Here is a 15,627-nt window from a genome sequence, read left to right as displayed (position 1 = left end):
AATGACATCATCGCTTGACAGCTCAATGAAACTTCGGCCCTCCGCACAGCATCCCGAAGGAGTGGAAATTTGCGCCATAGCTGTTTTGAGTAGACCGCTCATTTGCGATGGAAATGGGTTAGACTGGTCCAAATGTCTTTTGAAATATGACTCACTGACACCCTCTTCTGGGAATTAAGAGGTACTGCGACTATTGATTTTCATGTACAGCAGGGGTCACCAACCTTTATGAGCTACTTTGGTAATACGAAGGGCTACCAGTTTAATGTAAATGTAATACGTGTATAATTGTTTGTAAAATTAATAGAAAATCACCAATGTTCTATCTCTTGTAAGCTGTTGCAGAACAGGCTTGCGGGCTTACTCATGCAATCCTTGGGGGCTATCTGGTGTACACGGGCTACTCATGTGATGTCGAATTAAGTGTTGAATGTTAAAAAAAATCCTCAACATTACAATAGACTCAGAACACTTTAATCAGCAACATGTATAAAAAAATCATGTTTCTACTAGTTTATATTTTACAAGTAGTGATAAAGTGTAGAATATTTGTACTGTAGTTAAAAAATTACAAGGTGGGAAGGGAACATGTGGAAAATATCTTCTACAGAAAATATATTATAAAGACATGTATAATATATCATTTAAGGCAAAATATATCATTTAAGCCCCTTTGACAATTGTGCGTTTCATGCAATACAAAATGTTTAAAAACCAGCGCTAATGACAACAAAGGCAGACTTATTTAAAGAAATTAAAAACACCCAAAAATCACAGGATGACCGCATACTGTACTGTTAATTTTGCATAAATTGACCTGTTTGGCTGGTACAAATTTGGCATTTTCCTTTGTTTCGTAGTAAGGACCAATTAGCAAGTGCTTCATTAGTTTGGTGAGTACATGATAAAAAAAAAAAAAGAAGATGCTGGTGCAATGGTGGAGCACAATGTAAGTGCAACCTGAGATTTTCAACTAGTATGTAAAAAATGTGTAAAAAACTAAAGTTTATTTCACGTTCAACTGGGGGCTTTACGTTTCTATAATGCAAGTGCATGGTAATATATTTGAATGCGTTGCTAAGTTAAAAACTCTGATTATACAGATGAATCAAACAAAAAACATGCTTTTGAAAACATTTTAGTTCGTCTCATTTCTGGGGACTGTTTGGATATGTTTTTTTCTATTGGAAACTGCAAGCTATAACCATCAAAGTTATGAAAAAAAAGGATAATCTACTGCAAGCCGTAACCATCAAAATTATGAAAAAAAAAAGGATAATCTCAATGAGTTTCACTTTTTAGTTCAGTGAGATGGATCTGTACCTTCTGAAAAATGAAGTGATTAAGCTCCTTTTCATGAGAAATGTGAAATTCTGGAACTAGATGTATTTAGTGCAATTTTTTATCAGGTCTTAATTTGCCCCCATGTTTCTTGTCTTAAAATGTGCTTTGCACATAAAATTGCTTATTTGAATTTGAATATATATATGTATATATATGTAATATACACATCACAGTTTTGAGGCCAGTGGAAAATCTGTATTTTACAATGCACCATTTTTTTATGTCTGTATTTTAAATGTAGTAGATTAAATTCTTCAAATAGTGAGTCATGGCCCATTGAGGTAATTCTTTTTCCTGATTAAAAATCCAAAAATAGGTTAAAAAAAAACAAAAAACAGCAAAGTCTCAAGTGAGGTTTCTGGTTCCCCAAAATGTAAGAACACTTAAAGAGCATACCGTGTAAAGAGTCCGTTACCTCCAAGGCCACAGTCCAACAGGATCCACCTTGAAGCACCGTGTGCATCGATTGACCTGATAGTTGAAATCTGCTAACGAAATAGCAGGTTGACAAATCAGTCTTGTGGATCTAAATAAAAACCTAACATTAAAAACACTGAGCTGGCCCAAGTTTGGGCCATAAAATAAATATGTGTGCTTTCATCATCCACAAAGCAGCTAGTTCATGATCAATTGATGATGTGCATTCCTCATTAGAAATGCTGGTCCAACTGATTTGACTCCTCCTCCTTCAGTCAAGTGCTGGAAAAAAAAAAGTGGGGTTGTCCTCTATGTCGAACAGAGTGCACTTTCAGTTCACCAGTAGGACGTCCTCGTATGTTGTCATTCTGATGGAAAGGAAAGAACAATGTTTGTATTCATTCTTAGTAGAGCAGGGTAATAAACCCAATTAATGCAATTAATTTGTCATCAAAAAATCAAAGATTTTGAAAAAGTTTCAGGATGCTGGATGGGTGTATGTTTACAATATCAATTAACTACCTAATTATGTCACTTTAAAGAAAGAACACACATATGTAGCCAGTTATAATATCATGTTCAATTAAATCCTTGGGATTTTTTGAGTTAAGAATAAAACATATTTTTCACGCACAATTAATGATTTTTCACTTGCTCAGGTAATGACCAATTAATCACAGTGTAGCTCACGATCGTCACATGACCAACAGGTGCATGAGTGATCCTTACGGAGTCATTAACTTAGTTGATGTCATTTTCAGTTGAGAGCAAGAAGAAATATTTATGTTTATAAAGGTTTAAATTGTACATGATTGGAATAATTTATAAAGGTAAAAATGTAGCAAAAAAAATATAGCCAAAATTTGATATTTACTGCTAAAAACGGCAAAATAAACGAAGTATCCCTTTAAGAAAGTTGTGCACAAGCTATGAATGTTCACTTGCGTGATTCTTTAAAATAAATCAAACATTTAAATACATGTTTTGAGGATTTATTTCTTCCATTAAAATCGCAATAATTCAGAATGGTTGGAGAAAATTCAGATTAATTTTTTTGGCCATATTGCTCACCCCAAATCCGCAACTTTTTTTTTCTTTCAATAAAGCAGCGTAACAAAATGACACAGTGGAACCTTGTCATCCATTCCAGGACAGCGCACCACCTTCAATTTGTTAACATTTATCTTATAAAACTGAAACCGAATTTACATTTTCATTATTAGTCATTTCGATTGAAGTCACATTTTTGATTCGATGGAAATGACCAATTTTTTCCCCATCTTTGCTAAGTAATTGGGCCGAAAAAAAAGTGTGGCATTACCTGTCACAGCAGCAGAAAAAGGAGCACGGTGACGTCTCCAGGCCCCTGAACTTTCCCGAGCTTGGCGCATCGGTGCACTCCGCTATGAAGGCGTGCAGGTCTGTTATGTGGATGGGCTCCTGGGTTTGATGCTGCATGAAAACATTGAGGTTTCAATTTGCTCTCATTTCAGAGTTTGCTTCATGTAAATGTTGTCACATTATAGTCCTACTTGTCTAAAGATACATTTCTACAAGGGCTTTTGGTAATTTCCTAGTCCAGAAAGATTCCAACTGGGATTTAATATCGTATGTAAAATAATTACCACTTCAAAACATCGGAAAATATTTTTCAGTAGACCCTTCCTACATAATCTCAACATTCTAAATCTTTTTTAATTGTTTCCTGTGTGCTTTTTTTTCCCGGATTGTGAATTCTGAAGTTTTGTTTGCATCAAACTGATGAATAAACAGGAAACATTTCACTGTGTGATGAAACTTTTGAGTTCCAGTTTTTGAACTACAGAGAAAAAAAATCAGTCTTCAATTATCTTTTCATTAATTGAGAGCATCTGTACATAGTATATGATTGTAACTACTCTCCCACTCAAGCTAATACAAATGTATTTTCAATTTATGTATATTTATTATACATTTTAGCTTCTCAAAAATGCAATATACATTTGAATTTGGTTTGGTAAATTCTGGTTTTACTGGGTTTTATGGGTAATAATATGTAGAAGAGTTTCAAAAGCATATATTTTTAAAATCTATGGTAATGTTTAAATAATACGGAGGGCTTGGGTAATGTTTTTAGGGGTATCAATATAAAAGATGAATTGTCATCAGTTAATTACAGTAAAAATCAAAGCGTTATGTCTTCATTCTCATTTTTAATGCTTTTTGTATATTAATTCGTTTTTATGCATCAGGTTTCTTGTGTTTGAGCTGTTGGGAATTGGAAAACGTGTCAATAACGCCCTGAAGTGGACACTGATTGGCTGTCATTGTGTTTGACATAACCTTTAACCCCTGTGCAGTATTTTGTCCAATCCATTGATCTTTACATCAAAGGCATTTTACATCAATGGGAAAGCTTTGAAAGACACCAGGGAGCTGAAATTTCACCCAGATGGTTCAACATGGCACAATCACTTATCACACTAACAGGAGCGTGTCATCACTTGGCTCATATCATGTGACAATGACGTGGAATAAAATGACCCAAAAAGGATCAAAATATTGCACAAGGATTAAATGAACAGAACCCAACTGATGCTGATTTTGCCGACCTACCTTGATGGCCTCGTAGGCTCCGGTGATGAGGGCAATAAAGAGCGACAGCACCATGTAAATGAAGAGCGAGATGAAGGTGTACAGGTAAACCTGGCTGAAGAGCCACACCAGCGTGCTGCTCTCCTGCATTCCCGAGAAGGTCACGAACATGTCGTCGCCGTTGATGAGGGAGAAGAGGCATTCCGACACCATGGACAGTGAGCGGAACTGCGGCACAACGACACACTTGTAAACGTGACTATACATAAGTAAACCAATTTTTTAAACTAGTAAACCATTTAAAAAAAAATATTAAGGCAGTGCTTCTCAAGTATATTTTGCTGAGCCACCCACGCAACTCGCTGACTAAAAATAAGATTATTATCTGTGTTTAAGCAACCATAAACAATCCTTTTTTTTGTATTTTTTGCATCTTTTATTTCCTTTCTCCTATTATTTAACATTACGTTATCCTTATTAACATTATTGTATATTCATTAAATAACTAATATTACTTAATTTGTCAACAAGTCATCAAGTTGAACTTCACATTTATTTTGGCTCATGTATGGTGTATCATGTAGTATCTGTTGAATAATAAATCAACAACAACGTTAAAGTCAGTAAACTAACATATAAACACTTAATCTATGAATTTACTGTATTTTTAGCCGATATTAGCGGGTTAGCAACAACTAACAACAACTACTAACTATAAAGTACAACCTCTAACCAAACAGAATAAACACTCATCGCTTACTAAACATAGGCAGTAGCATGCGTTATCAACATAAATGATAATAAACTATAAATATGAGCTTACGATGTCTCTCATTACGTCACCGTAACGAGCCGAATGACTCACAGAGAACTTAAAACAGGAAACGGAAATGCAACACGACCCGACAAATTAAAAGCATGCATTTCAAAATAAGATAACAAACGTCACGAACTCTAACGCTTTTTTTCCATTTTTTTTCCATTTTTGTGCATTTTTTAAATTATTTTTTATTTTGAAATATTTTTAATTTTTCCTGGAAAAACCCGCAAAGTACTGAGACCGCGATATCTGAGACCGCGAAGTAGGAGGGATCACTGTATATTGTTGGCCATTTTAGGCTAATAAAAAAAGTGCTGTTGAATAAGGTTGACGAATAGGCGCGGTACCTTCACATGATATGGTCCCAGCACAATCCAGCCGCAGAAGCAGTAGCCCAAATAAATGACGGCCACACAGCAGCAGAAGCGGATCACGTTGGGGAAGGCTGCTCGAAGAGTCACGATCAGGATCTAAACAATCGCATCACGAAGATCTTATCTTAACCGGTGCAAATCAGACAGCAAAAGCTGAATACTACATATGCGTCTCACGTTGTATTTCTGGAAGAAGGTGAGGTACCGGATGACCCCCACCCACACCAGGAGGGTGGACGTCCCCAAGAGGATACCGCATAGATCATAGGAAGACATATTCTGTCAAATGAGAGGGGAAAACATGAACTCCATGACTTGAAAAATAACACTTGACATTTTGACCTACCTTGGACTCGATGCCAATCTTGATGATACTTCCAGTGATAGTGAGAATGTCGCTGATGATGAGGAGGATGTACCAGCCATTGATGAACTCCAAACGGTCAGCCCAGCACACTTTCCGATTCAGGTTCTCTTTGAAGAACTGCACAAACTCCTGAAAAACACAAACGGAAATAGTTAGCCAAGATTTGCGGGGTATTTTGAAACGTTTTTTTAAGGTGGTGCTGACCTGTTGCAGCAGGATACCTCGCAGTATGGAGCGCCAGCACAAGACCAACGACAGCGTGCACACGAGCGCCACAGCCACATCGAATGCCACGCGGGTGTAATTCTCAGCTGGGGAGTCAAATTGAAATTATTTATGAATTGCTTTACTTTGCTGCTTGCTTGCGAGTATCACAATCAATAATCTTATAAAACAATGTCTTAAATTTGTTAAACTTTAAGAGACAGGGAGAGTGAATAAGAATGAGTGAGAGAGAGAGAGAGAGAGAGAGAGAGAGAGAGGGAACTTACAGTACATCTCAATTTAACCAGTAATGGGAATATTAACAGTTTATTAACAGTATATTAACTTCATCACTGACAACACAGTTAAAAATGGATCTTTGACGTCTATAGCCGTCAATGGCAGTGTATGAGTTACGCAGAAAAACAAGCAAAAGAATAGGCAGGGGGGGCACGGATGATCCCAGGAAAAAGGCTTTGTTTTTGTCATGTGGAATGTAATTTCAATAAAGTCATAATTTTCATCATTTTCTTATAGTTTCAGGCACTTTGGTGCACTTGCTTCTTTTTTTTCCGTTTCAGACTAAGCTATAACCCGTATAAACACGATACAAATAATTAACAGTTGTTGAAAGTTGATTTACATTGCGTTTTTCTGTTGTTAATGTTAAAAAGGATACATGTGTAGGTATACTTAAACAATTTTCATCAATAATAATACTCTTATTTATATTCAGTGCATCGATCTTTCTATAGCCATTAGAGGTAGAATGAATTACACAAACAAACAAACAAACAAAGCAATAAACATCACGCTCACCCTGTCCAGACACGCTGGGGTCTTTGCATTCCTTTATGGACGCTTGGTTCTCTAGTCGTATTTTCACTTTGCCACTGTGAGCCTTGTTATCCAGCACAATCTACTTGACAAACGACAACAGACAAGTCACTTCAAAGACGACTACGTGGACTCTGATCATTATTATACATTGTAATGTGACACGTGTACAGACTGTTTTTTCAGCCTCAAGAAAAACATAAACACGTTGATTTTTTTTTGTGTGTGTGTTACATAACTAATTTAAGGTGCCCTACTATAAAAAATATTTTTACAGGGATGTGGAATATATAATAGATCATCGCTTTCATAATTTGCATGATTGAGCACTTTTTTATGAATGCTCAATGATTAAAAAAATGCTGAATAAAAAAAACTGAATATATCTACTGTGTCAATATTGCAGTTAAAACCTATTTGCATTTTTTCTAAGTTGTGACAAGTGGATTTATATTTATTCACTTTAGAAGAAGTGTTTTGATAGAAATGCTATTATTAGAGCTGGGCGATACTCCAAAAAGTAAAATCTTCTTTTTCACTAGCCATTAAAAATGATTACAGTTTTAATCAAGGTAATAAATCAAAGAAATGTGACCATTTGATAAGGTGCAATAAAATAAATCCTGTGGAAGACAATGACACTATACTTATTTTAAATTAGTTTGAATGTAAATCTAACATTCATAGCTTGTGCATAACTTGCTTAAATGTCAAAATTAACTCTTTAAATCCCAAAGACGTATTTTTACATACCGTATATTTCATGAGTTAATCCTAGGTATTTGCATTTATTTCTTTATTTATTTTTAATTCTTAGTGTGATTGGGAAGATGGCTGGCACTGAATGAAATGAGTATTGTCGACATATTTTGTGAAGCACTAGCCCAGAATTTAGCCACTTTTGCAAAGCATGGATTTCACGATTTAACAAATTTACAATTCTTCAATATTTAAAATGACAATGTGTGTGTTATGTAATACAGACAGGCAGTTTTCCAGGGTGGCAAGTGGGGGCAGCTGCTACCTCTACACAATTTCTTGGCACTCCTATTGTTAGCAATTCATCTATCAATTATAAAATGATCATTTTATGATACAGAAACTGTCTCAATCCATCACTGGTAATACACAGTCCTACTTTGAACCTTAATAATTATATTACTGACCTTAATGAAAAAGGTGTAGCAGTCGGGGATCTCATTGTTGATAATGGTCTGCACATTGATGGCTTTCAGTTGAAACTCGATGGTGACATTAATAAACCTTGCAGGGAGAACACACGGACACGAATTGAGTAACCCAAAAAAAGACGACCTGAATCAGTCAACACGAGCTAAAGCGTGAATGCTACTGAACGCCGTGAGATAAAATCTTTGGCGTGACGGAGAAGATGGACGGAAGAGTCGTAACCATGTGAAAAATGAAGCCTTACTTGTGGAACTTGAGTGTAAAGTTCTTATAGGAGCCGGTGAGCGGCGCGGGGGGTACAGAGGAAGGGTTGACTCCAATGCAGTCTGCGCAAGGCAAAGAGGTTTAGTTGAGTTAGCATGGTGGATAAATGAATATTCTTGCTTGTGAGAATGCTAAGCATCACATGAGGGTGACAAAAGGTGCATGACCGTTCTGGGGTGGACATTAAATGCTGTATATGATTACTTAGTTATTTTTCAACCGATGAAAAGACTCACACTGAATGTGGGTGATTTCCATAAAATCTGATTAATAACACTAACAGTTACACTTCATTTCTTTTAAAACTCAATTTTGTTTATGATGTATCTGACTTATTGAAAGTTATCATTCTAAAGGTAGTAACAGTTTCGATATTTCTTTTTAATTTAATTACCAAGTTTGAAGTATATGCTTTTTTTTCAGGGCACTCTAAATTGTCCAAAGGTGTGATTGTCACTGTGTACCCTGTGATTGGCTGGCGACCATTCCCCTGCCTACTGCCTGAAGACTGCTGGGATAGGCACCAGCAAGCCTAGTGAGGATAAGCGGTAATGGATGGATGGATTGTTTTCAAATTTCTTTTCAACCACTATCACAACAGGAGGGTTAATATTTCGAGTAAATTTCATAAAAGCCTCTTAATCATTCAGTAAATAATACATTGTCATTGAAGGCAAAAATCAACATTGCCTGGGCTAGTCGTGAAGGAATTCATCTTAATGACATATCGACAAGTGTCATAGAAATTTGATGAACGCAGGTGCGGTATCGAGAGGAACAGCGCATTTATGATGTATAAATAAATAGTTGCTCTGGCTGAAGTGCGTGCGTGTGCCAAAGTACCATTTTTATTTCCTCTGTTGTATCTACTTCCTCTTTAATATAATTTAAGCCATTAATACACCCACTCATGTGAGTAAGAAAAAAACTATCTTTATCTACAGAATTTATCGAGCAACATAACAATACTATATATATATATATATATATATATATATATATATATATATATATATATATATATATATATATATATATATATATATATATATATATATATATATATATATATATATATATATATATAAAAAAGGAACAACGGTGGTTTTGTGTTGTACCGGTGATGATGTGTGGGTCGATGGTGAACGTGTCGTTCGCGGGGTCAATGCGGCCCTTCTTGTAGTACTGCTGGCAGAGGGACAGAGCGCTGCCGTTTATGCCAACGCCGTAGACGTATGCGTAGCGGCCCACTGTGGTCTCTGGCAGGGCCAGATACTGCAACAACATTGTCAACGCTAAGTTATTCTTTAATAAAAAGCTATCACTAACCCCTTGATGCCTGAATAAATTGCTAGTAACAGTCATTATTTTTTTGGGGGGTGGGATTTTGCCTTCAAGTAGAAGTTAAATCAAGTTGAAAATGTTGAGTATAAGGACATAAAATACCCGGTACATAAAAATGTTGGTATGGTGCAAATTAGTGACAACAGGCAAGACAGATTGCAGGACTTGTGCAGCAGTTCTCAGGTCGCGGTACGAGTACCCCTAGGTGTGCATGAAGGCAATTCAGGGGGTTACGTGAAATTTTAAAAGGGCTTCTGCAGATATTAGAAAGTCTAATTCAAGGCTTTTTAATGCCGTAACTGGGACAGTACATTTTTCTTTTCAAATTAAGAGCAAATCTATTGGAACATAGAATGGACTTATTGCTGAGAATGCCTCCTTTGCAAAACGTAGTACAACTTTATTTTTGTTGAGGTATATACGGAGGCGCATTGTCAGAAAAGCCAAAATAAAACAGATGACGCTACACAATCTATTTTCTGGACTTGTGGAATCGACACAAACACCACTACAAATGTAGTTCCGGAGTTAATTAATCCTTGTGCAATATTTTGACCATTTTTGGTGTTTTTTTTTTTTTCCCACATAATTCTGACATTACTTTAGCCAAGGGATTGCACGCTACTGGTAGTATGATAACTAAGTGGTTGTGCCATGTTGAACTTTGACATGTTGTCATCATCTGGGTGAAATTTCAGCTCCCTAAGACTCTTCTTTCTGCGCTTTCCCTTTAATGTGAAATGCCTTTGATGAAAAGATGAACGGAATGGTAAAAAAAAAAACATGGATGGCACAGCACTTTGTTCTAACTTTAAAGGGACAAATCTCACACATTGTTCCTTTAAATTGAAAAAAAAAAAAAGGTTAAGAACCACTAATCTAGCGTTTGGTTTCTCTGTATAGTCAGCATATTGATTTACTGAACATACCTGGTCCACGGCGTAGAAAATGTGCTCATAGACGTCCTTTTGCGTGTACACGGAAAAAGAACTGTCTGACGACTCATCAAAGTCTTTGAGGAAAAGGTACTTGAACGTCATGGTGTTCTCCTCCTTGAAGGTCACCACCACTTGATTGCTTAGCCCAAAAAGCACCAACTGGAGCGATAACAAGCGTGGTCAAAGATCAAACACAGCAGGCGAAAATGACCAGTTTTGTACCTGAGCTGTGACAATGATGATCTTGAGGAGTTGCAGAATGAGCTTGTAAGGTTTGCGGCCTTTGGCGTGGAATTTGTCACACGGGCTCATGAAGAAGTATTTGAGCTTTCTGCGAATGGCCTCCTCGCTTTGGTCGGCGCTCACCCAGTGACCCGCCGTGGCGCCGAGGAAACGGTGGTCGCTGTGGTTGTTGATGTGGTTGTTGTCCAGAGGCTCGTGTTCTCCGCTGACATCCGTGGAGCCATAGCCAGGCTGGCTATCATGTTCTGGGGGAAAAAATAGATCAAAAATGAGTCCTGGATGAGAGTCTTTTGAGAATTTCTTAAGTCTAAGAATCTATGAATGACTTAATCATAATAGTGTGTGTATTTGTTGCATTGTTAATTTGAAATTATGTACAATTCTTGAGTAAAGACTAAAAATAAAATGTTTTTTCATATCTGATTCATCGACAAAATAACCAAAAGATGAAATGATTGATCTTAAAACAACCATAATTTAGCCCCCGTGTTTATTATCGAATTTTTTTATAATTGTGGCTTGACCAAATGAGTATCTGCCACAAATGACGAATTGGGTCAGTTGCCTAAGTTCCCCCGCAAAAAAAGCAATGATAATAATACATAAAATAACTTCTATGTTCCAATTTTTTAAAATTCCAAGATGGTAAAACCAACAGCTTAGATAAACTTACAAAACCAACTGTTTACATAAACAGTATTTTACACTTTAACTGTGCCAGAATACACTGCAAATGTACACATTCACACTACAAAATGATCCAGTTGCATACCATATCAGTCAAAAGTTTGGAAACTTTTAAACGGTTTGAAGAAAAAAAACATTAAGAAGTCAAGAAATTCACAGTAGCAACTTAATTTTCCACAATTTTTTGAACTGAATGTCCTTCCAGCTCATAAAGCATCCTCCACACTATTAGTTGGCTAAGAAAACAACCCACCAACAAGCGTAAAATCTGCAAGAGGGACATCAGACTAATGCAGATAATTACCCAAGAATGTCCGAAACATTCGAAGGAAGGAGAGGATCACATGAATTTAATTAGATGGAGTAAGGAGCAAAAACTCCATGCTTGACTTAAAGTGGCTTGAATGAATGTTGAAAGCCTAGCTTTAACTTATTATTATGTTTTAATGATTTAAACTTGTAGGTCAAGGTATCACTTTATACAAGGGGGGAAAACAATCACTATATATCATAGATTTCGGCAGTATTGCAGGCTTTCTGCAAAATTCAATTGATTGAATTTCAAATTCAAAGTGAAAAGGTAGGTTGAACACAAAGAATAAAAAAGCAACATAATATACATCATATTTTACGAGGCAATGTAGTCAGGACAAGCGGTTAAGAAAATGGATGGGCGGATGCATGGGCTCAGTCAGATTCCTTCAAACTTGATGACATTGTGTTTGAATTCCTGTTCACAAAGAAGGCAAGTCATGCTTTATCCATGTCACATGGTTTAGATCATAAGGCCAGTAAAGCAGCACAGCCATTCAGCACCATCTGGACCGACAAAAAAAAAAAAAAACCAGAGCCATCAACACACAAGTGTAAAACACACAAAATGTGAGTCATTTTTGAATTTAGGGTGTCATCAAGACACAAACAGCTGATTCAACTTCCTGGATGGAAATGAGAAGTGTGCCATTGAGTGAGTATCATCACTAAGTGCAACTGACTTTCCTGTCATTTTCTGGAGTGTTGACTAAAACAGAAAGTAAGAAGACAAACAAACTCAAAAATGGCTGATCAGTCACTACGAAAGAACTTTAGACAATTCGATGAAAAATAGGAGCTTCTTACACATCAAATTTTAAATGGGAGTCAAAAACCTTAAGAGTATCATTTATTAATCATGCTCATACTTTTGAATAACTCATCAAAATTTGTCTGTGTAATCTTGTGCTTTAGTCATCCTGCTTATTTGAATGTGTCCACAGTGCAATAATTCAAACTGCAATACTTGCCACTTGTTATGAAAAAATCAGGTTACAATAGTAGATTTAAAGAGTTTAGGAGCTTTTTTTTATTCTTTATATGTTGTACATTGAATCCATGACTATTATGCACTAATGTAATTCTACTATGCATTTGTTACACTTTTTGACCTATTTTTAAAATGGATTAATATTAGTCATTTAAAGGGATCAGGAGCATTTTTTTAACAAGTGGCTCTACTTGCGAAAAATTCACATTACGAAATGACGTCCGGAACAAATGAATTTAATAAGTAAAGGTACCACTATAATTGCACGTTATATGACATTGTTATATATGTTGCTTGTTGTGAAGTTTGTTTGGCAGTGCTACAGATCCTATCATGAAAAACTCGGTAACTCAGGTCAAAGGAGGTCCAACTGAAATTCTAAGACAACTACTTCTAACATAGGAGGGTAAGAGAAGTAACTTGTTCAAGTTCAAACGCTCTCCGAACTTTGCCCCCGAATCGTAGATGAACCTAGAAGAACAGTGCCAATAATATGGAACAGAAAACAAGGCGAAAGGGGCTTCATAAATACAGACAGTGAAAGCATTTTAATGAAGCTGGAGTTAGTGACAGCCTTTGCGTGTCAGAGGAGAGGAGAAGAATCCCAACACTTAAGATTTCATGCAGACAAAAAGGAACAAGGTGGAGTCGAAGCATATCTCCCATCAGGGGAACGTGCCGATCGTTGCGCTCGATGGAGATTGGACAAAACAAAACCGGGGCGCTTGCCGTGCCTTGACACACACCGTCACTCAAGTGGAGTGTAATCCGCGGAAATATCTGCCTCTGAGTTCATGACCGTTTGTGGAGCGAGGTCGGGAACGGCGAGCGAGCCGCCCGCCTGTCAATCAAAATGGCCTACAAGCCGCTATCAGTGTCAAACATCTCGTCTGGTCGCAACGTCACCTGAGGCCAAGCACAAACTTACAATTAAACCTGCAATAAAGGAAATACCTCATTTAAAAAAAAGTGGTTATCTTCCCCTCTTTTTTAAAAAAAAAAAAAAAATTGTGTCATGCTTCAAGTTAGGAAAGTTAGAGTAAACATCTCCAAGCTGAACACTAAACACTCTTTTCTTGAGCAAATGTTGTGCTTACAGGTTTTAGCTTATTGGTAACCAAATATAGAATGTATAAAAAAAAAATCAGATTGATGCAATCCAGTCATATGAATTCAATGAACAACACTTATCCATTTGTTTTCTTTGCTTCAGTGCAACAATTGAGTAATCTAATTACTCTTCAAGTTTTGATAAGGAATGTGTAATAATTGTTAAGGGATAGTAATATAATAGGGAAAATAATAATTGATTGTTCTATGCTGAAGTATTGTGATGTGTACCAAACTCGGCACGACCATGGGAATGTCTCGCCAGACAGGACAAGTTTGAAGTCAAAACCGCATTACCAGGCAAATGAGATGACGCAAATAAATCGTGTAATAAAAATAGAATCAACGTTCAGTTTCATATTTTGTCAAACATGTAAATTAAAATGTGAGCACTCTTTTTAGTGGCCACTGTCACTTAAAACAGAAACATGACATGGCATGTTTACAATCATGTATTTAAGCTTCACATTATTTGCTAAGCACTTTACAATCTCAATGTTCATTTTTTAACACGTCCCACAACCAGTTTGATGAGAAAAAAAATAAATCTAATGCATCAACAAGTTACAGAATTGTCTTGATCATGTCAAATCTGTTGTCAACACAATTCATGTCATCCAGAAAATTTAACAACAACGCTGAACAAAAAGTGACGTTGCTTGTGAAAAAACAAAACAAAACAAAACAACAAAACGTCACAACAGGTGACTACGCGCTAGTCGATAAAACACACTAACACTAGGCAGTACAGTATTAAAAATTTGTGCATGAAAGCGTTCCGAAAAAAAAGTCGAGAAAAGATATAAAGATGTCAGGATTACGTTACCTGGGCTGTCATGTTGTTCCGTTGCTGACATGTTTCTATTTTAAAATATATACATGTATATATAGGTCCGCTGGCTAAAACATAAAGTTGTTTACTCTTGGTACATTACTTGTCAAAGTTTGAGACAACAACCGTCTGAGGATGGGCTGTCTGCTGCCCGACTCGTTTCCGGTTTCGTGTCACGTGTCTATACACCATGTGACCATGCGGAAGTCACTTGCAAAATAAGCGGTAGGTTGTAAAGTAGCAAATTAAAAGGTGAACGGACATCTTGGATGCGAACAAAATACACAAACGCATTCTCAAATTAATACACTATTGTCAGGGTAAAGTGGCTTGGTAAAAATCAGATTTTTGTGTTCATTTATTTGTGTGACGTGATGCTACATTTCCCCGCTAGAGGGTGGTGCAATGAACAAAAACTGGCAAAACACCCCAAAATCATCACCAAAATCCATAAATGCTTGTATTCATAAATATAAATGTATAAATTATATAATTACATCATCCTTCATTACGTCATATAAAGGAATACTCAGTAAGAACCTGCACCGAATGAGTCCTCTGATTAGCCCTGTATTCTGATTTAGTCATTTCTAGCAGTAAAGTTACTACTGTATTTTGTATATAATCAAAATGGTCATCCAATAATTTTTCAAGTAAAATACTTTAAAAGCACATTTTGCCCCTTGCTGTGGACAGAAAATGACATCACATGGTAAAGGCTCAGGTAACGACCAATCACAGCTCAGCTTGGGAACCTCGTACAGAAAACGGGGTTAGTAGA

At 36.5% G+C, this 15,627-nt stretch overlaps 1 protein-coding gene across 1 annotated transcript; it reads right to left on the bottom strand.

The window, feature by feature from the left end:
* Positions 1 to 489: 489 nt before the first annotated feature.
* Positions 490 to 14,994, bottom strand: LOC148421405 (mucolipin-1-like). The gene is made up of 14 exons (XM_088420432.1): positions 14,841 to 14,994; positions 10,894 to 11,159; positions 10,663 to 10,830; positions 9,508 to 9,664; positions 8,370 to 8,451; positions 8,104 to 8,200; positions 6,920 to 7,019; positions 6,101 to 6,207; positions 5,876 to 6,025; positions 5,707 to 5,808; positions 5,503 to 5,625; positions 4,357 to 4,563; positions 3,083 to 3,213; positions 490 to 2,129 (listed from the first exon to the last, which is right to left on the bottom strand). The coding sequence occupies exons 1-14, from the start codon at positions 14,869 to 14,871 to the stop codon at positions 2,093 to 2,095; spliced, it is 1,758 nt and encodes a 585-aa protein (XP_088276558.1). The 5' UTR covers positions 14,872 to 14,994; the 3' UTR covers positions 490 to 2,092.
* Positions 14,995 to 15,627: the final 633 nt, after the last annotated feature.

This window comes from Hippichthys cyanospilos, chromosome 7, assembly GCF_059441005.1.
Source record: "Hippichthys cyanospilos isolate Australia breed blue-spotted pipefish chromosome 7, RoL_Hcya_1.0, whole genome shotgun sequence".
In the NCBI taxonomy this organism is placed as follows: Eukaryota; Metazoa; Chordata; class Actinopteri; order Syngnathiformes; family Syngnathidae; genus Hippichthys; species Hippichthys cyanospilos.
This window is presented reverse-complemented; position numbering and strand designations above follow the sequence as displayed.

What these genes read in the sequence shown, in the direction of transcription:
- LOC148421405 (XM_088420432.1), bottom strand. Translation starts at nt 14,871, where the DNA reads ATGTCAGCAACGGAACAACATGACAGCCCAG. An exon ending in GGAACAACATGACAGCCCAG is followed by an intron (nt 11,160 to 14,840) that starts GTAACGTAATCC and finishes TTTTTCCCCCAG; the next exon opens with AACATGATAGCCAGCCTGGC. An exon ending in GAGCCTACGAGGCCATCAAG is followed by an intron (nt 3,214 to 4,356) that starts GTAGGTCGGCAA and finishes GTTTTCATGCAG; the next exon opens with CATCAAACCCAGGAGCCCAT.